At 35.0% G+C, this 25,002-nt stretch overlaps 1 protein-coding gene across 5 annotated transcripts in view; it reads right to left on the reverse strand.

The window, feature by feature from the left end:
- Nucleotides 1-14,372: 14,372 nt before the first annotated feature.
- The window catches only part of DPYS (dihydropyrimidinase), a 136,378-nt gene continuing 125,748 nt past the window's right edge, over nt 14,373-25,002 (reverse strand). For all 5 annotated transcript variants that reach the window (XM_031947107.1, XM_023496447.2, XM_023496448.2 and 2 more), the window contains 3 exons: nt 24,134-24,341; nt 16,339-16,477; nt 14,373-15,233 (listed from right to left, as the gene is read on the reverse strand). In XM_031947107.1, the coding sequence (XP_031802967.1) occupies nt 16,361-16,477; nt 24,134-24,341 (325 nt within the window). In that variant the 3' untranslated portion in view covers nt 14,373-15,233; nt 16,339-16,360. The remainder of the gene's footprint in view (nt 15,234-16,338; nt 16,478-24,133; nt 24,342-25,002) is intronic.

Genomic DNA, 25,002 nt, shown 5'->3' on the forward strand with positions numbered 1-25,002 from the left:
GCTATAAGCTGTAGTGATAGCAAGAAAGATTCATTTCCATCTGCATATTCTTCGCCTAAGGCAGGGCTCCACATTACTTAATCTTCCATAAGAAATCTAGTTAGCATATTATGATTGATTCCAACAAGAATTATATAAAAGTTATAGCCTGAATGTTCAGATACAGGGGAACCATCTGCCAGTGGCTGCTGGGGATCTAACTCAGACCTCCAGAATGGACCTATTTTTGTGAGTGGATGATGATAATACAAGGAGACTGAGAGGCAGTTGCTGTTCTCTGACCTCCCCACTGAGAGGCCATTGCGTTATCTGACCTCTGTCCTCTTCCCATTGCCTCCAATTTATTTTCCCAGTTCACAAGCAACTTCTGTGTCAAAGGCTGCTTTGCAACTCTTTCAGATGTTCACAACTGTGGAGACTTTCTGAGAATTGACCTGCCTTTTACAATGCACTTAGGCATGGTCCTTAACAATTCCCTATTTTTTTAAACACAATTATTTTCCCCCAACAGCATGGTCAGTAAGTTTCCACATACTAGGGAGTGTAAATAGCACTATAGGAGATGTTGAATCTTGTGAAATGTCATGGAAGCAAACTTTCAAATGGAGAAGAGGACTATAGTAAGAACAGGCATTTAAGTCTTTCATCAGTCTCCTGGCTTAGCCATTTGATGTATTGGCCCATTTAATTATCCCAACTCTTACTGGATCTTTTCTCCCTTTCCTTCCCCACAGGTTGCCAAAAGAACTCTGGGAGGATCCTACTCATGAAAAGCTCTCGAACACTGCTGGTTCTTCTTGTCCCTGTTAGAGTGCCATCTGAGGTTGAGAGGTAGTTTGGTGTCACTATCCTATATGCTTTTGTGGTCTTTGCCCCCAAAGTCCAGAGTATAAAATATTTACTGAAGTTTATTTCTAATCCATATTATCTATATTTTCTTTCTCATATCCTAACCTGTTGCTTGCTTTGTTAATACCTGAATGATGCTTCAAATTTCTGTCTATCATTTAACAGAATTATATTACCCTACTTTAAACCAATAACCTTGGAGAATCCTTTAAGAATCTTTCTATTGTTTCAAGTTCCAACTCCTTAAGGTGCCACCTCCCCAAAGGAAAAAAAAAATTCCTCCCTGTTGTCCATACTTATTAGGGTTCTCTGCTATCCCAGATATTCCAAGAATGCTTTATTTGGTTCTCTTTTACCTTCTTTACTCCCAAACTTATATTTACTATTTGTGTGTACATGTTGCATTCTCTTACCTTCTGCCCCAATTAGAACTTCCAAATAGAATATATATGAGAGTTGGGGATACTCTTCATTTTTGTCTTGTCCCTAGTCCCTTGCATGTAATGAGTGTTCAGTATGATTGCTCAATTGAATTAAATGCTGTTCCAGAATAAGCTGACTACTGACTTCTTGCTGGTCTTCAGGTCTTAACCAGTCCCTTATTTATACTCTTGCCTTCTGCCCAGGACTATTGACTTAGCTTTCTCAGTTGTAGCTTCTTACCCTGTATCTCTCCTCCTCTACTTCTGGGAGCTATCCTTCATCCTGACTATTATGAAAGGTTATTAAACTTATCCAGAAGAAAAAAACAGGCAGCATAGAAAAGAGTTTGGCAACATCTGTGAGGCAATTCATTGAATAGCCTATTTGTCAAAAGAGTGAAGTAGCTTCCAAAAGGCTATCTTACATAAAATATTTAGGGCTCCAAGCCAGTTTTGAAAGGGACAAAAGAAAAAACAAATATGCCCACCATCAGGTACTATTTCCCAAGATGCTTATAAGGATATGGCAATGACACAACTATTGAATTTCTAAAGTTTCCAATCAATCAACATTTGTTGAGTAATCACCATGCACCAAGTACTATACTAAGCTCTGGGAATACTCAGTCAAAAAATTAAATCATCCCAAAAGGAATCATTATACAATCTGCTGGAAGATCTGCAAGTTAGGGGGCAGAGCCAAGATGATGGAGAGGAGACACATCTTTTTCTGATCTCTTCCCATATCCCTCAAATTAACAGCAAATTCAGCTTCCAAACTTGTTTTAGAGTGACAGACTCCATGAATATTTAGGATTGTAACAAATTTCCAGCAGAAGATAATTTCAAAGATCTTCAGAAAAGGTCTGTTTCAATTGGGCATGAAGGGAGGTGGGCCAAGCGCAGGTACCCAAGTACAGGCATCACAAAATCCCGGGGCAGTATGGGTTCCATGTGCTGGAGAATCTACCAGGAGGCATCTATAGCAGTGTTGGCTATTCTATCCTGGTTGCAAACAAATAGATCAGCAGAATAATTAAAAGGCATCCAACACAAATACATAAGGCAAATAGTGAGCCCTTAAACACCAGAATTTCACAGGATCTGGCCACACCCACCAGAAGTTAGTCAGCATTGACCCAGCCCAGTAGCTTTTCCATGTAGAGGAAACCTGGACAATCTCCCCTTTGCCCTAAAGGCAGACCTTGATTTTTTTTTTAATGAGCAAAAATGCAAAAAGAACTCTGACTAGAGATAGTTTTTTATGAAGAAAGAGAACAGATTTCAAACCCTGAAGTATACATAGAGAGTGCAGGTATAATCTGATTTTACTGTGATAATATAAAAAAGAAACTAGAGGTAGAAAGGGGATTGTTTTAGGAAAAGATATAAATGGAGGTAAATGAGGGAAATTATATCTCATGAAGAGGCAAAGAAGACCTATTATAATTGAAAGAAAGAAGGGAGAGTAATGGGCATTGTGTAAATCTTGCTCTCATCAGATTTGGCTCAAAGAGAGAATATTAGATATATTTGGTTTCACAAAGAAACTTGTCTCACCTTATAGGGAAGTGGGAGGGAAAAGGGGAAAGGAAAGGGGAGGCTAATAGAAGGGGAAACAAGTAGTAGGGGAAAAGTATAAGAAAGAGGGAGGGGCTCCAAAGGAAGAGAACTACTTGAGGGAAGTGGTGTTCAGAAGAAAAATGCTGGGGAGGAGAAAAAGGGGAAAAGGAAAGAGAAAAGCATAATTTGGGGTAAATAAGATGGCAGAAAATACAGAATTAGTCATTTTAACTGTGAATGTGAATGGAGTAAACTCTCCCATAAAACGGAAGTGGATAGCAGACTGGATTAAAAGTCAGAATCCTACAATATCTTATTTACAAGAAACACATGTAAAACAGAGTGATACATACAGAGTAAAAGTAAAAGGCTGGAGCAGAATCTATTATGCTTCATTGAAGTAAAAAAACAAAAAACAAACAACAATAACAACAAAAAACAGGAGTAGTAGTCTTGATCTCTAAACAAGCAAAAGCAAAAATAAATCTAATTTAAAAAGATAAGGAAGGAAACTATATCTTGCTAAAGGCTACCATAGATAATGAAGTAATATCAATTCTAAACATATATACACCAAGTGGAATAGCATGCAAATTCCTGAAGGAGAAGTTGAGAGCTGCAAGAAGAAACAGACAGCAAAACTATAATAATAGGGGATCTCAACCTTGATGTCTCAGAACATGTGAATTCTACCAAACATTTAAAGAACAATGACCTCCAATACTATGCAAACTATTTGAAAAAATAAGGAAAGAAGGACTCCTATCGAGACACATTTTATGACACAGACATAGTATTGATACCTAAACCATGTAGGATGAAAACAGGGAAAGAAAATTATAGACCAATTTTCCTAATGAATATTGATGCAAAAATCTTAAATAAAATATTAACAAAGAGATTACAGAAAGTCATTTCTAGAATAATACACAATGATCAAGTAGGATTTATACCAGAAATGCAGGGCTGGTTCAATATTAGGAAAACTATTATCATAATTGACTATATCAATAACCAAACTAACAAAAACATATGATTATCTCAATATATACAGAAAAACCATTTGACAAAATCTTATGAAAAACAATAGAGAGTATAGGAATAAATAGACTTTTCCTTAAAATGATCAGTAGCATCCACTTAAAACCATCAGCAAACATCATATGTAATGGAGACAAACTAGAACCATAACCAAGAAGATCAGGGGTGAAACAAGGTTGCCCACTAGCACCATTATTATTCAATATTGTATTAGAAATGTTAGTTTTGGCAATAAGAGAAAAAAAGAGATGAAAGGAATTATAGAGTAGGCAATGAGGAAATCAAATTATCACTCTTTGCAGATGATATGATGGTATAGATAGAGAATCCTAAAGAATCAACAAAGAAAATCTACTAGAAATAATCCACAACTTTAGCAAAGTTGCAGGATACAAAATAAATCCATAAAAATCATCAGCATTTTTATATATTACCAACAAAGTCCAGGAGCAAGAGATTCAAAGAGAAATTCCATTTAAAATAACTGTTGATAATATAAAATATTTGGGAGTCTACCTGCCTAGGCAAAGTCAGGAACTATAAGAATACAACTACATAATACTTTCCACACAAATAAAATCACATCTAAACAATTGGAAAAATAGCAACTATTCTTGGGTAGGCCAAGTGACTATAATAAAAATGACAATACTATCTAAATTAATCTACTTATTTAGTGCCATACCAATAAAACTCCCAAGAAATTATTTTACAGATCTAGAAAAAAAGAATAACAAAGTTCATCTGGAAACAGATGATTGAATAAAAAGTCAATAATTTCAAGGGAATTAATGAAAAAAATGTAAATGAAGGTGGCCTCGCTGTGGCCTAGATCTAAAACTATATTATAAAGCAGCAATCATTAAAGCCATTTGCAACTGGCTAAGAAATATAGTAGTCAATCAGTGGAATAGGTTAGTCTTACAGGACAAAATAGGCAATAACTATATCAATCTAGTGTTTGGCAAACCCAAAGATACCAACTTTAGGGATAAAGATTTACTATTTGACAAAAAACTGCTGGGAAAAGTGAAAAACTAGTATGGCAGAAACTAAGCATTGACCCACACCTAACAACATAAACAGAGATAAGGTCAAAATGGGTTCATGGTCTAGATATAAAGAGTGACATTATAAGCAAATTAGAAGAACATAGGATAGTTTACCTCTCAGATCTGTGGAGGAGGAAGGAATTTGTGACCAAAGAAGAACTGAAGATCATTATTGATCACAAAATAGATAATTTTAATTATATTAAGTTAAAAAGTTTTTGTACAAACAAAACTAAGGCAGACAAGATTAGAAGGGAAGCAATAAACTGGGAAAACATTTTTACATTCAAAGATTCTGATAAAGGCCTCATTTCTAAAATATAGAGAGAATTGACTCAACTTTATAAGAATTCGAGCCATTCTCCAATTAATAAATTGTCAAAGGATATGAACAGACAATTTTCAGATGAAGAAATTGAAACCATTTATAATCATATGAAAAGGTGCTCTAAATCACTATTGATCAGAGAAATGCAAATTAAGACAACTCTTAGATACCACTATACACCTCTCAAATTGAATAAGATGACAGGAAAAGATAATGACAAATGTTGGAGGAGATGTGGGAAAACTGGGACACTGATACTTTGTTGATGGAGGCATGAACTGATCCAACCATTCTGAAGAGTAATTTATAACTATGCCCAAAGAAATATCAAACTGTGCATACCATTTGATCTTAGAAGTGCCTTTACTGGGGTCTGTATCCTAAGCAAATAATAAAGAAGGGAAAGGGATCCACATGTGCAAAAATGTTTTTAGCATTCCTTTTGTTGTGGCAAGCAACTGGAAACTGAATGGATGCCCTTTAGTTGAACAATGGCTAAATAAGTCATGGTATATGAATGTTATGAAATACTATTGTTCTAATAAAAATGATCAGCAGCATGATTTCAGAGAGGCCTGGAGAGACTTATATAACCTGATGCTAAGTGAAATAACCAGAACCAGGAAATCATTGTGCATGGCAACAACAAGATTATATGATGATCAATTCTGATGGAAGTGGTTCTTTTCAACAATGAGATGATTCAGACTAGTTTCAATAATCTTGTGATGAAGAGAGCCAACTACAGCCAGAGAGAGGACTGTGGGAACTGAGTGTGGTTTACTACACAGCATTTTCACTCTTTTTATAGTGATTTGGTTGCATTTTGTTTTGTTTTTCATTTTTTCCCTTTTTGATTTGATTTTTCTTGTGCAGTAAGATAATTGTATAAATATGTATGCATATATTAAATTTAACATTTATTTCTACCACATTTAACCTACATTGTATTACTTTCTGTCTAGGGGAGTGGGTTTGGGGGAAGAGAGAAAAAATTGGAATACAAGGTTTTGCAAGGGTGATTGTTGAAAACTATTTTTGCAGATATTTTGAAAAAAAACTATTAGTATAAAAAAAAGATAAAAAGAAAGTATACAATTAAGCACTAAATTGTTCAGTTTAGAAAAGGAAAAATCAGAGCAGTTGCTGACAGAGTGAACAAAGCAATGGACTTGGAGTCAGTAAGGCCTGAATTGAAATACAATCTCAGAAATTTATTAATTTTTGACCTTCAGCAAGTAATTTAATCTCTGTTTCAGTTTTCTTGACTGTAAAAATTGAAATAATAATGGCACCTCTGTCTCGGGATTTTTAAAAGGATCAAGTTGATAATATGTGGGCACTCTGCACAGTGTCTGGCAGATTCTTTATAATCTTTTGATAATTCTTTTCTCCATTGTTGTCTGAAATAGTCAGGTAAGGTTCCATGAAGGATGGGGAAACCTTAGCTGAATCTTAAAGGATACGAAAACAATTTGGATTGTCAGAAGAGTAGGGTCATTTCAGTAGGGAAATCAGAATAACACAGAGACAGAAATGATTAATGAATTTAATTGGGGAGAATTATGGTGTATAAAGATTCAAATTATGAAGACCTTGAAAATCAACCAAAAGATTTTCAGATGACATCTAATGGCCTTTATGTGAAGAAAAGGCCAGAATTTCAATAAGCATTATGATACCTAGGGCAAATTTCATTTGAGGTAACAGTGGTTTAACAGAAACCCTGAGATATTATAACAGCTACTATTATTTTTACAAAGATAAACTGAATATGTTGAGAAACTTGAATGCCAGGCCATTTTAAGAGGTCAGAATTTGGGTTGGAGAAAACAGTCAGTTACTGAATGATAATTTAAATCAAGTCTACTTTAAGGCAGAAAGACCAACAACAAATTCTAGAGTTCTGTTATATATGTTTTCCATTTTCTTCCCTGCATTCCTTAAAGAACCCAGGGATTCTGTAGTTTAAAATTCCATATTTATTCAAATCATCACTAGGTCCACACTTGAATCATTTTCAATTTGGTAGGCAGGGGCTTTCACTCTCTTAGAAGTGTCCGTGAGATTCCTGGATTTCCTCTACACTATGCTGAGGCAATAGATTAGGGTGTTGTTGTAGCAGCTCAGTATTGTAGCCAACTCTTTAGCTGTTGGCCAAGAACCAGCTTTGTTAAATTCATATACTCATTACCTGGTTCAATGAAGGATAATAAATAATTATTTTGGCCACAATAACTCTTAAAGAATATCTAGTACAGAAGTTCTTAACCTAGCATCTGTAAGCTATAAAAAATAATGTAATAATAATTAATAATTATCAAATATCATTGATAATTATAATTTCCAATATAACTATATAATATATAATTTAAAATGAATACTATATTTACATAATTATTTCCTAATATAATTATAAATTATGATAAAATGAAATTATTTGATATGTAATGTTTTAATATAAACATATAATGTTGTATTACATAATTTTATAATATAAATTAAATCTAATTATATTGTATTATATATAATTATTTTATAGCTTACAACCTTAAAAAGTTTCCTGGGGGAAGAGATTAAATGGCTTTGCTCAGGCTCATATAGTCCCCAACTATAGGCATAGTTGGCATAACTTGAACTCAAGTCCTGATAACAGCTGCAGAGACTAGTTTTTTTATACACTATACCAAATTCTGTCTCATTTAAAAACATACATAATGATAAATCAAAAAGTTATTTACTATCTCATTAACTTAATAGACTTTCTATAACACATATACTTGTTGCATAAGTAAGTAAAGCCAAGTTTTGGTTAGAGTATACAACGAATTCCTGGAAGTGGCTCTATGTGTTCAATTTTTCACAATTCAGAGTTATAATTTTATAAAATAATTGGTTCCTGCTGAATGGAAACATTCAGTCTAAATTCAAATAATGTGACTATTTTAGGGGATTCACTATTCACACTAATCAAGATCTCTGTGGAGTTGAACCAAATATGCTATAAATCCAGAAATTTAGCAAAACCTCCCGGTTAGTCCAGTTACTTTAATAAATTGTGGGCTTTTTTTTTTTAAGATTACTCAGGCACGAGTGTAGAACACAACATAATATTCTCACTTTTGTTGTTGTTGTTTGCTTGCATTTTGTTTTCTTTCTCATCGTTTTTCCTTTTTGTTCTGATTTTTCTTGTGCGGCACGATAATTGTGGAAATATGTATAGAAGAATTGCATATGTTTAACCTATATTGAATTACTTGCCACCTAGGAGAGGGGGAGGAAGGAGGGGAGGGAGAAAACAATGTGGAACACAAGGTTTTACAAGGGTGAATTTTGAAAACTACCTATGCATATATTTTGAAAATAAAAAACTTTATAAAAAAAATATTACTCAAGTAACATGAACAGTCTTTGCTTTGCAGAGTAAATAAGTTCCTATTCCTCTGACATCTGAGCTATTCATCACAAATGTTAGCTGAATTAATAAGATTATTGTTTTTTGTCCTTCAAAGAAGATCCCCATCAGGGAGGGGGGTGCCGTGAAATGTGAGTGAATTGGATCTCAATGAGGAAGGGCTAGTCAAGGTCACCTGACTCATCTCCACCCCCTCCCCCCACCCTCGCCAGAGCCATCTGGGTCCAGTGGCCAGATATAGATCAGGATTACTGGAGATGGCCTGGATGCAATAGGAGACCTTGGCTTTTTTAAACTTGGGTCTTTAACAGATCTGATTAAGATTAGGTAGCAATTGAGGAAAAGAATATCCTCTTTCACCTAGTCCTGTGTGAATGAGACCAGGTAAAGTTTTTCAAAAATTCTGTGAGATTGAGTGGGTCAGACCTTGGGCCTAAATCACCCTATTCCCAGAAGTTTGAAGGGCAGAAAGCTCAGGCGTTAGGCCTAGATTGCAGGAAGTCACATGATCTTTAAGCCCAGAGTTCACTAAGTGAAGTGACCCACAGAAAGCAGACAACATTGGTGACCATTGGTCAGCAATGATTATTTCCTTTTAGTCTAAGGAAAAGACTTGGGACTTTTGTTATTTATCCCACTTTACTATTTCCAACTTGCCAGGCCAGGCACATGGTGGGAGCTGAGATGTCTCTCAGGTGTGTGTGGGCCTCTCCCTGCAGGGACTAAATAAGTTCTTTCTCTTTGTACCTGAAGATGTCTCTGATTAGTTAATTTGGGGAAGAGGGTCTAGCACCTGACCCACACATATGGATGATTTGAACAGCTCTGCTTCACTTAAATTCAAGTTCCTCTCTCAATATGTGGGTACTCTGTCCATAGAAACACAATCTTTGGTTGCTTATATTTCGTGAGATATTTTGAGGTTTGGAGGCTAGAATTTTTTTAATTTAATTTTTTTTTTCAAAAGGCTGGGACAATTTACTTTTTGTTCTGTAAACTTTTATGATTTCTTGAAATACAACTCTAAAAAAACCAGGCTTCTAAAAAGCCCATTATCTTTCAAATAGAGCTATTTGATTACCCTTTAAACCCAAATCACTCCAGTTTTCATTGAATGGCCAGCAAAAGTCTCCAGTCCAATCTTCAGGTGTCTCATTCTTTAGGTTTTGATGGTTTAGAATGATATAAACGGCATTATTTTTTTCTGAGTAAAGTAGGCTGTCTTTTATCTCGATTCTTACCCAGCACTTAGTCATTGAATAGTGTAGTTTTAGACAAACTTGAGACCTGGGAAGGCTCTTACTTTAGAAAGGCTGTCACCCACTGCATTCTGTCACTGCCACTGTCTTGCTACTGGCCTTAGATGACCCAGGAGGAGAGAGTGAGGCTGATTTTCTTTGCAGAGCTCTGGCCCACTCATATCCAATTCCTGCACATTTAAATCCAATTCATAAGCAAGTCAAGACATCATCCTCATGATTGTAATGCCAAAGGTCACTTTTAATGGGGTGACCAGTTCCTCCATTTGTCCTATATCTTAATTCTGCCTTAAGGTTATGACTGTCCACTCTTAATAGTTGAGATAAAGGTGTTATAGACATTCTTTAATGTCATTAGAATATCAGTAACCTCCATCTATGAGGCTATCCCCACCTAGGTCTCTTTATTATGTCATTGTTCTTGTTATTCCATAAAAGGCTTGCTGTCCCGATACTCGGGGTTAGACTCTTTGAGATGATAGTCTCGTCTAGCCCTGGGATCCATTGGTCCCAGTATTTCTCTCCATTTAATAAACTATTGAATTGGTCTCTAATCTCTGTCTTGCTCAGTTTCTTTTGACATTATATTTGGAGGCCCCAGCGAGATAATTAGAAAATGAGCAGGATTAGAGATGAGACTTTGGGGTCTCTGCCTTGAGCGGGGTGGCTGCAAATCTGAATTCTTGGCCTGGAGAGGTCAGGCCCTCTTGGATTTCTTTCCAGAGCCTCCGGGAAAGAGAGCAGTTTCCAACCACAATAGCCTGATGGTACACAACCCCATTTCGGCCACAGGAGAGTAAGTTTGTCTGAGTACCTTTTGGGGTACCATGTGGTTACTTGTTTTGTTTGTTTGGTTTGGTTGATGAATAACCAGATTCACAGGGTTGCACGGTTGTACGGTTGTCACTTTTGGGGTGCCCTTGGGGTACCGGTTGGTTTGGTTGATTAGTGAATAACTGGACGCAGGGTCACTTGGGGTGCCCTTTTGGGGGGTGCCATTTGCTTGGTTCATGAGTGGCCTACTGGACGCAGGAGGTCACTACTGGAATGTGATCTAGACACTCTGCTGCCTCAAAACTCTTTCTATCCAACTCTTTTCCAGAGACAAAGGCCCGTCCTTTGCATTTCTAAGAGAGGCCCTCCCACTTCTTCCATCGAGTGGGAAGTATATACATTTGAAAATGGGACTCAGTTTCCCTGTTTGGGTCATCCTGTGTTAGAGTAATGCCAGCCCCTCTGGCTTTTGCATGCTCAGGGAGCTATCTACAAAGACTGGGGTTTTTAAAAACACCATTTGCTTTGGCTTTAATGTTAGTGTCCTACTGAATGTTATAATTGTGCAGTCTAAGTGTGATCAGTGTTCTGTATGTCTTCTAGACTTGTTGACAGTCTCGTTGTGCTCTGTGTTCTATGTGATTTTTGTGAAATTGTTTGTAATTTGTTTGTCTATTTCAGTAACTTAAGAGCTCTGTTAAATTTAAGAACAATGATCAAGTTTGGGAATTGGTTATTTCAATACTGAACTCCAGCTGGTGAAAACATTTGATTAGGAATTTAAAGATGATTCTAAATTTGGGAAATGAATTGGTTTTCCTTAAGTATAAGATCTTAAAGGAACAATAGCTTGTTAAAGAAGTTCTGTTAACTTGCCTCAAAGAGGTCATGTGCCTCTAATTTTACCTAAAGTATGTAACAAGGAACTTTTCTGAAAGTTTCATCTCTGGCCAAGCTGGACTTAGGAGGAGCCCATTGGGAATAATGGCCACATGGGGCCAGAAGGAGAGAAAGAAACTATGTTGTTTTATTATCTGAAATGAGATAGAAATGGATTATATGCTTTAAATCCAGCTCTGCTGAACATGTAGGTTTTATGGGATTCCCCCACCCACCCACTGATTTCTGCTACTTTAAATGTTAGGTGGGGTAGGGATCTTTTGTAAAGATTTAAACTCCTCCACCCACCCCCACCGCTGCTACTTCAGCTATAGGAGCCATTTAGTTAGCCTGGAGTGATTTCACTCCCCAGCCTTGTGGAGTTGAGGGAAAGGTAGTCACATGGAATTCTATGGTAAATATCTGTTTAGGATTTGTTACTAGAGGTAAAATATCTTGGGTTTGTAGTTAATATGCACTGCATTTTTTCCCTCCTGTAACTGATTTCTATAATGGTCAATAAGAAATTGTTAATTCAATTATGTCATACCTTGCTGTTTCCAATCTGGTTATGTGTAATCACTATATTCTAAATACTTGAGCAAATAAGTATTTAGTCTGGTCATCTATTGGTTATTAGATATTGTGTCTGGATGTTCAAGTTTTTTTAAGAAGCCACAGCTTGTACCAGTCCTTGTGGACCGGTCTTTCTATCTCAGACTGTTCTAACTTTTCTTTGTTAGATTTGTTTTTATTTATAGATTTGGTCAAATTGCAGGTATATTGACTTGCTTCTGGGACTTAGATCAAACCTTTGTTTGTTAGCTCGCCACACTACAGACCCATCCCCCTCGCAGACTGAGCATCGTCCCTAGCATCATCCCTGTTCAGCTTGAAGACGCAAATGACAGCCATTGCCCGTGCCCACTTTTCCTGATGTAATTTGGACTGATGGGGGGGAGTGGGAAAGTGGTTGACTTGTTAAAATGTTCACTGTATTACTGTGTGTTTAAGACTTGGAATGGAAATTGTTAAACTTGTGTAACTATTGCTGTTATGTTTGAGGGACTTTTAGTCTGTTATGTATATGCATATGGGTATGATTTGTATGTGGGATGGTCATTTGATAATTCCTTTCCAAAAGAAAAAAAAAGGGAGGAGAAGAAATAGGAAATTGGGGAAACTGGTATCTTGCTAGTTCAGATTTAATTGGAAGTCCTTTACTCCTTGCTTAAATTTACTAGACTAGATTTGCTGGTTGTACTTTAACTTGGAAATCCCTTATTCTGCTGGAATTGCCCTGGCAGACTCAGTTTTGGGGGATTACTTTTTAAACAACCAGAAATTGGATACCTGTCTTGGAACTGGCAGTCTCTTTGAGCTGTTTCTCCACTCCTGTTACCCCAGATCCTTAATTAGTAGTTCAGCGTACTTAAAAGGACCTTATTGATATCGAGGCCTCTAAAAAGTTTGGGGTTGCCTGCCTTGGTCTAACTGCATAATCTGCTCAGAAATCTGTATTCTAGTGGCAGCCCTGTTTGTTCCTCTGGGTGGGGCAGGTGGGGCTACTCCAAGCCTCACCCTTCTCTCCTGGAGCCAGCTGCCCCTCTGAATGGGCAACACAACTAACTGCCTTGAGCCTGCTGCTCTCAGTAAGCAGAGGCCGAGTCATGCACAAATGACCACAGCTGTCCATATGCTCCCCAACTGCAGAGGATCTGACAATTGATTGTCAGAAATAATTGAAATAAGGAACTTTGTGTATTGCTGATTAATTCTGGGGTTATCAGGGAGAGACTTGTCCTTGCATTGGTCTAGCTTTATTTTGATTTTATTTACTTCACATAGGGTTGTTCAAATTATAGTGCTAAGGCCTTCTAGAGGAAGGTAATTCAAAGATTTGAATAGTTCCAAGAGAAAAAGGAGGGAATGTAATGCCAAAGGTCACTTTTAATGGGGTGACCAGTTCCTCCATTTGTCCTATTTCTTAATTCTGCCTTAAGGTTATGACCGTCCCCTCTTAATGGTTGAGATAAAGGTGTTATAGACATTCCTTAATGTCATTAGAATATCAGTAACCTCCATCTATGAGGTTATCCCCACCTAGGTCTCTTTATTATGTCATTGTTCTTGTTATTCCATAAAAGGCTTGCTGTCCCGATACTCGGGGCTAGACTCTTTGAGATGATAGTCTCATCTAGCCCTGGGATCCATTGGTCCCAGTATTTCTCTTCATTTAATAAACTATTGAATTCATTTTAATCTCTGTCTTGCTCAGTTTCTTTTGGCATTACATGATGACTTGTCCTCTTTGAGAACAAAGAATGAACAAATAAAAAAATATGAAAAGAACTACCTGATTAAAAAAAAAAAATTGTCATGGTTGTCTAAAACAAAAAGGATTTTTTTTAAGTTTGTAATTTATGAAAAGTGATTCTGTTTGTAATGTTGGTAGAATGAACTAGATATATAAATCAGATGGCTGCCAAACATTTGATATCGAGCATGGAGGTTAAATAGAAACTTTCACTGTGATTAGCTCAAAGTGAAGTTCATCACACCTTACTTATAGGAGATACTAAATAATAATTTCTTAAATTGAATTGGATATGTTTTGAATAAAATGGCATAAAGTTTTATATCTATGCTATTTTGAGGGTTTCTCTTCCTTAGGGAAAAGAAAAATATTATGGTCTCTTTGTTTCCCTCTCTGCAACCAAAGGAGAATTACAACATAGGAAAATAAAGAAATGCAAGAAAAAAAAAAAAGCATCACTAAAGTCTACATTTCAGTGCAAATTGAATTTAATTTTTTCAAATGCTGTTTTTTCCTAATTTTCCTGATTTTTTTTCTGCTCTTTGATGTGCAATTTCATCAAATCAGGGAATTTAGAGAATGGAAAGTCAACTGAAATCGATAGGCAAGTACTCTGTTAAATTATAGTTTAGATTATTGCCTGACACTAAGGAGTTAAATAACTTGCTCTATGATTACAAAGCTTTCATTTATAATAAACAGGACCTGAATTCAGGCTTACCAATCTCCAGGGTGAGCTATGTTTATGGCAATGAGGCTATTCTATCTCTCATTCCTTTACATAGTTCTCAAGTCATCCCAAGATTAAGAATTTTCTAATTTCATGGGAAAATATAGCAGAATATATTTAATAATTGTGGAGAAGGTAGTTTACATTTGAGATATCATTCTGCTGAATTCTAGCTCCTCTAGGATCAAGGGGGAAAAATGTAATTTGTTACAGGGAAAGGATGCTTTAAAGAGCTAATGAGGATCTAAAAATTTTTATTACTTATAATGAAAGTAGCTTTAATGGCAGATATATCCTGAATATGACATAACTTCTATTCATAAAATTAAAATGTTTGATACAAGTAATAACACTATTCCAAATGATTCCTGGCTAACTTTGATACAGAAATTTCCAAAATCATCATCTTCATTTATGCCTATAATTTGATTCTGCATAAAATTCTAGCAATCTTTACTTCTGAGAGAACAAAAGTTCCGTTGCAATTATTCTTTCAAGAAAATCCTTGGGTGGTGATATTAGCTGTATGTTTCTAGATAAGACCATGGCTTATCAGCTGAAGGTATGGTATTCTGGGTCCATTTTCTCTGGCTTTTTTTTTAACCTATGAAGAGAAGAAGAGAAATATATTGTAACATACCCCTTCACACAGAAAACTCTGAGCCCCATAGCCTTCATTAAGAAAGTTAATCAAAGCAAATCAATAAGAGAGATAAGAATGGCTGCTGTCTTCTCTAATGGGTAAATTATTGTCATTAATTATAGATTATTAAGAGGGAATTCCTCTGAATTATATATTCTCTCTTATAACAAAAAATTTATATATATATAAGTATATGTAACTATGACTATGTAACTGTATATAACTATACATAAAACGATACATAGCCATATAACTACATATATACATAACTAAATATAACTATATATTTTATGTATATATATATATATAATATAAATTTCTATTCTCTGTCAGGTACCATATTAAGTACTTTACAAATATTAACTCATTTAATTTGATAAAAACCTTGGGATGTGCTATTATCATACTCATTTTTTACAAATGAAAAAACAGGCAAATTGAGTTTAGGGGACATGCCCAAAATCACATAGTTAAGTGTCTAAAAGAATATTAAATTCAGGTTCTCAGATGTGATGTTCTATTCTCCTCCCCATCCCCATAGACCTACAATCTTAGAAAAATATCACATTCTAAGTCTGTCACAAACACATAGGTCAAGATAGGGTCATTCAAAGACAAATCTATCTATCTGTCTATCTAAGATAAATGAGACAGAGCAGGCCATACCACATCCTCCCAAAATTTTGCATTTTTGCCACCCACCTTACCAACCTTAGCAGTCCCTTAGAGCAAAATGTAATCTTTTTTAGTCCAAAAATCATTTTGCTTTTGTCTCTGTACTCTCAGCACCCAACACAATACATTGCATGAAATAGAGCTTTCCCTGATCTCCCCAATGGCTATATAATGCTTTATCTCTCTAAAAAAAAAAAAAACCACATATATTAGTTATTTATTTTGCATATATTTATACATAATAGGGGTCTATCACATGCTATTGGCCCTAAGACAGTAGGATCAAAGCATACATGTGTGTACATACATGCATACACATTTTGTGTATATATACATATATACACAACCCAACATCCCCCTGAATAGTATTTGACTGTGAGCAATGCATTACCTGAGAGTGCTAAAACAAAGCCTTAGTGATAGGCCTGTTTCCTGGTTACAGGTGCTGAAGCTTCTTTTTTTCCACTGGCCTTTAACAAAATCACTTCCTCTTTGTAAGGGAGTCGCTCCACAGGGACAGGTATGCAAGTCTGGAATAAAACATTACATTTTTCTTTTTTTATATATTTCATTTTTCGTGTTATTTCTATGTATGTGTGTGTGTGTGTGTTTGTGCATGTAGGTTTGGGGGAGTTATCTCTTAGCTTCTCTTCTTTTAAAACTAGATGCAAGTTTTTTTAGGCAATCTCAAGAAGTCTAATTTTCAAGTAATAAATGTAGCTAGGGAAAGAAAACCAGACTTCAACTCAGGAGATCTGAATTCAAATCCTCCTTCTGATTTATTTATTGAATAACCAAGGGAAGTCTTAATTTCTCTAATTCGTTTTTTTTTTAATCTACAAATTGAAGATAATGTTTATGCTATCTATCTTAAAAGGTTGTAGAGAAAGCAATTTGAAGATCTTTAACTATATAAATGAGAAAAAACATTTTTTGTTTAAATTTTGGAAATAAGCAAAAGCCCTTGAGAGACCTCACTACTCTCCCCATCCCTTTGACAGAAATTCTCCTCCTGGCTCAGGGAGATCTGACTCCACAAATTTTCTGCCAAAGCTCTTCTCATCCAGCCAAAGTAGTTTCTTTAACAGCATGTTCTGTGATGCTAATTAGCACTGAAGCTCATCTGTCTCCACTCTCTTCCCCTAGTTCCTACAATAGTCCTCTATGCTTGTGATTGTTATTACCTAATATTAAATCCCATTCTAATAATTGACTTTTTGTTGTGTTTTACTGTTGAATTGAATATATCTCAGCTATTACTTGATAATTTAATTTTAAAAACTTGCAATAAATGCTGCAAGGCATAGAATGCTGAGCTTGGAGTTGGGAATACTTGAGTTAGAACCTTGTCTCTAATATTTACTATGTATGACCATAGGCAATTCATTTAACTTGGCTTGGTTTCAGTTTTCGCATGTGTAAAATGGGGATAGTAATAGCACTTGCCTCACAAATGTAAAGTGCTTTGCAAAATTTTAAGTTTAATAGCTTAAAATTGCAGTAATTCTTTAAGACTACCCTGGATAAGTGTTGGTAATGATGATAATGTTCAATGACAAATTTTGTTGGCAATCTTGAAAGGATGCTAGTTTTGCTCTATTTCTCTAATATGAATACTGATCTCACTTTCCCTTGCCCCTTCTATGGACCAAGCAGCTTGCATGAGCAGTGGTGCCACATCTGCACTAAAGAGGAAACTGGAACAAGCATCTGGTATAGGCTGACTAAACTTGTAATTCTGTTCTAAATAAACAATGTTCTTTTCACAGGTGTGCAGATATGCATCCCCTACTCCTAAAGCTAAAAGTTCATACTGGCCACAAAGGGTGAGAAACTACAGAGAGCCTCATTCCAATCACAATCCGACCACTGGCATGGGAGCTTTGGACACTGATTCTGACCAACCTGGGCTGACTTGCTCTTCCTTAAGCAATGATATCAATGTCAAACTTAGTGTGTATTCCATATCAAAACTCCCAAACTCAAGCAATCTACCAACTTAACCTTCTCAACAGCAGGGATTACAGGAATGTGCTACCAAGCCAGTTATTGTATATTTTAAAAATTAAATTATAGAATTTTCTAAAGTGGAAAATGAATGCTTTGTATTTATATTGTGTACGTCTCTCCATAATGGGTTGAAAATATCTGAATGAACAAAGTTTGGTCTCTTAGACATAGAGAGATAAAGTGACTTGTCCAAGATCATATAACTAATCAGTGCTAGAAGGAGGTCTGAACCCAGGTCTTCTTGATGCTAAACTCAACACTCTACCTACTATGTCATACTACCTTTAAGACTGAAAGTGTAATTAACTTTAAACTTTAAAAGACTTTTTTTTTTTTTTTTGCTGAGGCAATTGGGGTTAAATGACTTGCCCAGGGTCACACAGTTAGGAAACGTTAAGTGTCTGAGAGCAGATTTGAACTCAGGTCCTCCTGACTTTAGGGCTAGTGCTCTATCTACTATGCCAGCTAGCTGTCCCAACTTCAAAAGACTTTTTAAAAATTCCCAATTCAAGGGTAGGTGTGATTACAGTTGATATGTTTCTAGCACTTCCTTCAATATTTTAATTGAATTATTAAAATTAATTTCATTTTTTTCAATTAATAAGTCTCATTTCTCTCCCTTCCACCCCTTAATTGAAAATGAGAGAAAAATTTTTAAACCTTCTTGTAGTAAATATATATTATGTTTTTACCCAATATAAATAACATAATCAATCTATACAAAGATGTATCTCTAGCATAAAAAGTAATTTTAGAGATTTCACTCAATCCTAATTAATTAATAAATTAAATTATAGAATTTTCTAAAGTAGAAAATGAATGCTTTATATTTATATTGTGTACTGTCTCTCCATGATAGGATGAAATTATCTGCATGATGGCTCTCTCCAACACAAATCTATTGGAACTGGCCTCAATCATATCATTGTTGATAAGAGCCATGTCCATCAGAATTGATTGTAGTATAATTTTGCTGTTGCCATGTATAATGATCTCCTGGTTCTGCTCATTTCACTCAGCATCAGTTCGTGTAAGTCTCTCCAGGCCTTTCTGAAATCATCTTGCTGGTCATTTCTTACAGAACAATAATATGCCAAAACATTTATATCCCATAACTTATTCAGCAATTCTCCAATTGATGGGCATCTATTCAGTTTCCAGTTTCTTGCCATTACAAAGAGGGCTGCCACAAACATTTTTGCCCATGTGGGTCCCTTTCCCTCATTTAAGATCTCTCTGAGATATAGCCCAGTAGAAACACTGTTGGGTCAAAGAGTATGCACTGTTTGCTAATACTTTGAGCACAGTTCCAAATTGTTCTCCAGAATGATTGGATCAGTTCACAGTTCCACCAACAATGTATCAGTGTCCCAGTTTTCCCGCATCCCCTCCAACATTCATTATTATTATTTCCTGTCATCTTAGCCAATCTGAGAGGTGTGTAGTGCCAACCCTTGATTTCTCTATTTCTGTGGATGGCAGCACCATCCTCTCAGTCATCTTTTCTCTCACTGTGCACTTTCAATCAATTATCATGTTTGATTGATTCTACCTGAGCAGTAGCTCTCACATTTGCTGGCCATGGAAACTTCATCCACTCTAATTCAGATCCTCATCTTTGCCTGCTTTGACTAGTGTAATTACGTACTTCCTTTTCTTTTTCTTCTTTTCTAAGTCCATCCTTTTCTATCTTTAATATTCAAATAAACTTTCTAATGTACCATTTTGATCCTGTTATTTTTTTTTACTCAAAAACCTTCAGTGGCTCTCTATTACATGATTCTGGTTTTCAAGACCCTCCACAGTAGGACTACAATTTACTTTTCCAGCCTTTTTTTCATTACCACTCCCTTTTATGCATTTTGCATTCTAATCAATATCACTTTACCAATATCCATCTTTCTTTATTGGTCCTATCCTCTCCATTTTTCATGTTTTTGTCTATATCATTTTCCATATCTTCAATGAATTTCACTTCCAATCTCCATCTGTTGAAGTTTATCCCTTTCAAACAGTCTAATTTCAGTGACATCTTCTCAGTGAGACTTTTACTGACTCTTCAGGTAAAAATGATCTAGCTCTCTGCACCCTGAAATTTCTCAGTCTTTGGGTTATCTTGTATTTTTTCCATTTTCTTTTATATTATAGGTATTTGTGTACTTACAGTAGATTATAATGTCCTTGGGAGTAGATTTTGTATCATAATCACCTTTTTATCTCTAATCTCTTACAAGTATTAAGCACCTAATAAATGATTAATGAAGGAATGAAGTATACATTCTAAATGAAAATTTAACTCTGTACTAATAAATAAAATGTGACAAATTAATGAAAAATTAAAATTCACAGCAGGCCTATGTTTTGACAAATTTGTATCATAAAGATAAAAAGCACTTTAATGTATAAGAAATAATTTCTAAAGCTATATTTAAGGAATCCTTAATTTCATGAGCCTATGATTTCAAAAGACTGGATTTTAGGTTGGATTAACTCATATGTGAGAAATACTATGAAAATTTCCAGATGGAAATTATTTTGTATTTTTCCTTAGTGATAGCAAACACATTATATACATTAATATTGCCAACTATATATGAAATGTTTGGTCCAGCAATTATTTCAAGTTAGCAGAGTCTGAATGAAGTAAACACACCATATTTGAACTTCACCTTGCTCTTCTCACCTCCAACTTAATATATATTAAATAAAGATGATCAATAAATTTAACATTTATTGATCAATATGACCAATTAATTCTTTTGCTTTCATTTCTTAATAATGAAAGAGTTTCAAGATTTCTTCTTAAATCAAGTAGGAAGATATCTAAATTACACATGGGGGATGTAGAAATGATTGATGGTTACCTTTCTATCAAGGAATTATTCACTGAAATGTCATCCGGTGAGAGAGATACAATGAAGGCATCAGTGTACTAAAAACTATTTTGAGTATATGTCAATGTGCCTCCACTAAAGACTTCCCATGCCACATAGAATGTCACTTCTATGTTATGGAAGTGACTCCCAGTTCTCTGACATTCTTCAAGTAGAGTAAAGCTCTAGTAAATTTCATCAAGTTCTGTCTATAGACCTAGTGATGACCATCTATTTCTGTTATCTGAGAACCAGGACAAGTTTGGAGAGTCACCATAAAGATTAAATTTTTGACCATGGAAACTGATGAACACCAGCTACTAATTTAGAGGGACTGTGACTTGTGTAGGGAGAATTCCTATGCCAACAAAATTGTAGATCTTCAAAGCACTGAATGAATGATTAGACTAATGAATGAATGAATGAGTAGTCCATACAAGTTGGCCTTTTTGACAAAACAGATTCTTTTCTGAGAGACCTGAATTTTTATTAAGCAATCCTTTAAAATGTACCAGAAATCATTCTTTAAAAATATGATATAATATCTAGTATTCATATAGAACTTCAAGGGTTGCTAATTATTTTTACAAATAGGTCCTCTTTTTATCTTTACAACAACGTTGGGAGGTAGGTGCTATTATTATACTCATTTTACATATGAAGTTAAATAACTTGACTGAGGTGACACAGTGAGTGTCTGAGGTTTACTCCAAATTAAATTCAGTTCTTCTTGACTCCAAGTCCAGCACACTTTCCATTGTACCATCTACTTGCCTTAAACACTTCAAAACACATGTAATTCCACTTATGTGTAATGGAACTGTCCCTGCTGATGTATTTTATTAAATGGTGGTTTCAAAAGCTATTGTGAACAAAAACTCCATCATTTAGTGGCCAACCTTCTGGTGGTGAAGCTTTACAACCTTGGGTAGGCTATTCCCTGATGCAGGCCATTAGCTTTGAGAAGTCAGGACCACTTCATAGCATCATGAGGCAAAGTAGTTAGGTCTTCATATCAGGTGACAAAGGAAATAAACATCACTCTATAAAACTTATAAATCCAGATTATGAAAATAATACATTGGTCTTACTCGTAAAATAAGAAAGCATTTTCTGTTGGCAAGTAGCATTTGAAATATTTATGATTCATAAAAATTTAATTTTTGCTTGTCTCCTTTTGGATCCCCTGCCAATAATGACAAGATAATTTTTTAATTTAAGAAAATTTATTATTTAACTAATAAACTCACTGGATTACAATATATAATTTTTTATACCACTATAATGTAGGCACATAATCTTTGGTTGTTGTTATGGTTTCATCAAGCAAAAAGGGTCATTCATTCCTTGAGACTGTCCATAACAAATATACCATCTCTAGAAACATTTGTCTAAGCATTGCTAAACATAGGAAGCAATTTTTGAAAGTGCACTAGTTTATTATTCAAATTTATTAAAATAAAAGCCATTCCTCAATTGATATAGTAAATGAGATGAATAGGCAGTTTACTAAGGAAGAAATAAAAACAATCAATAACTGCATGACAAATGCTTCAAATAATTAGACAAATGCAAATAAATTAAGTGAGGTTCCACCTCACGATAATCAGAGTAGCAGAGTTGACAAAAATAGGAAAATGAAAAATTGGATTGCAAAGAGGGCAGGGAGTCATGCATTTGTACTACTAGTAAAATTTTGATTGGAACTCTATTCAAAAAGTCACTAAACCACATAATATTTTTTGACCTAGTGATAACAATTAGGCCTATCTTTCAGAGAAAATAAAAGAATCCATATATACAAAAATATTTATAGCAGCTCTTTTCATAATGGCAAAGATCTGGAAACTAAGGGGATGTCCATGATTTGAGAAATATCTGACTAAATTATTGTATATATAAGTAATGAAATAATATTGTGCCATAAGAAATGATGAACAAGATGGGAAGCAAATACTGAGAACTGCTGTATGAACTGATGCAGAGTAAACTGAGCAGAACCAGCAGAATAATTTGTATGATATTGGCATTGTTAAAAAAAAAAAACCAAAAACCTGAAAGATTTAAGGAATTTGATCAGTGCAGTGACCAATCAAGATTTTAAAGGACCAAGTAAGTATGCTTTCTGCCTTCTGACAAAGAGGTACAGAATGACACATTTTAGGACATAGTCAATATGACAATTTATTTTATCTGTGTATGGAGATATATATACACAGATAAAACATATATATGTTAGTAGAAGGATATATTATATATATATATATATATATATATATATAATTTAGTAGAAGGATTCTCTCTCTTTTTCTCTAACAACATATGGAAGAAAATCTGGGAAAGAGAAAAAGTTAAAATTTTAAAATATACTACATTAAAAGGGAAAAGAGAGTACACAGCCCAAGTACAACATTGATCTCATTCTTGGCCCGATGGAAATACTCTCTAAAATGTATTTAGGATTTTCTTCACTATGCTGCTGATATGCTCCAGGTCTAGAATTCATCCACTGAAAATACTTTCTATTCTTGTGACCTCTTCCTCTAACTGGGTGGTTTCTCCCAGAATGTTCATTCATGGAGGGAAGTTCAGGGTAGCTGTATTCCTTTCTAGGTTGTATGCTAGACTTTCTCTACCATGCTTTTCAATATAACCATCCTCCTCCTTTCTGAAACCTTTTCAGCTTCATTTTATATTTTCTTCCTGCATTAGAATACAGACTCCTTGAAGGCAGAGTTGTCTTTCCACTTACGTTTATACACACTGATTGACTTCCAGTAAATATAAGTAGCAATTGTTTCTGTTTGGGCCAGAAACTCTGTTAATCTTCCCTTCTCAGAATGATTTTTTTATTAGGTAAAAGAGGTAATTCTCTGACTCAGTTCTTGCCTATACTTAATCACTGATTGGGATTTGTCTTAGTCAAACTGAGACCTCTTAAAAATCTTAGTTTACCAAAGTGCATCCAGGGTCATCTCCAGTGATCCTTATCTATATCTGGTCACTGGACCCAGATGGCTCTGGAGGAGAAAGTGAGGTAGGTGATTTGCATAGTATCCTTTCACTTAAATCCAATTCCCTTGCATGTCATATCACCTCTCCAATGTCATGGTTCTCTTTGAGAATAAAGAACAAACAATAATATTCTCAATGCTTAGTATAGTGTCTGGCACACAATAATCAAACATTTAGTGACTGACAGATTTATAAAATGAAATCTAAAGCAATAGAATTGAGAGAGGAAAAACTCCAAATTTGGGGTGGGGGTGGTAGTCTATTCTGGATAGATTTTTCTATACTCACCTGATCTCTCTGTTTGATTCTTTTGTAAACATATTCAGCAAATGGTTTCCGATGAATATATTTTCCATCTCCTGCACTGACATTAAAATTTCCAGCTTCGTATACCACCTTGCCTCTTGAAATAGTCACAAGTGGTACCCCATGACAGACCATTCCCTCAAATATATTGAAGTTAACAGCTTGATGATGAGTTTTTGCAGAAATAGTCCTGTATTAAAAATGGAAAATAATATGTAGTACCATTTGCAATCACTCTAATAGGTAGATTCATTATTTTTTAAATGTAAAAAAGTAATGGGAGGAATAGGTTGGGCTGTTTATTGAAAGTGACTGATGGGTCAAAACAAAGTGTATCAAAAAAAGAAAGAAAGAAATGAATGAATAATCTACCATTTTTTAAAAAAAATCTCTAGCTCATTAGTGTTTTTCTGAGTGGAACTTAAAATACTTGAAGAAGAATGGCTTAGGAAAAAACTGAGGAACTCTATTAAATCATAGCTTTATCACATTCTGAGAAATGACTACAAGAATTGAATGTGACATTAATATTTCACCACAAAGTAATTAGGCTTCCTAAAAGCATAAAATCAAATAGGCAACTGCTTCCATTTATTAAGGCAGGTGAGGAAATTGTCCTTTGAATTTAAATTTCTATTTTTATAATCTTGTCTAAAAAAGTTGGATTTTTAAAGAATAGCTTATTTTGGAAGATTATTCCTTTCAAAGAAGAAATGCAGGGGAAAAAGTAATCTCTTAGTGGGCATATCCAGAATCTCTTATATATGCTGTGTGCTATTTAGAAATGTACTGCCACTATTTTTGGCATAAAAAAAGAAACCATATTTTTGGTTTTTTGGACAAATCCTCTT

This window comes from Sarcophilus harrisii, chromosome 1 (assembly GCF_902635505.1).
Source record: "Sarcophilus harrisii chromosome 1, mSarHar1.11, whole genome shotgun sequence".
Lineage (NCBI taxonomy): Eukaryota > Metazoa > Chordata > Mammalia > Dasyuromorphia > Dasyuridae > Sarcophilus > Sarcophilus harrisii.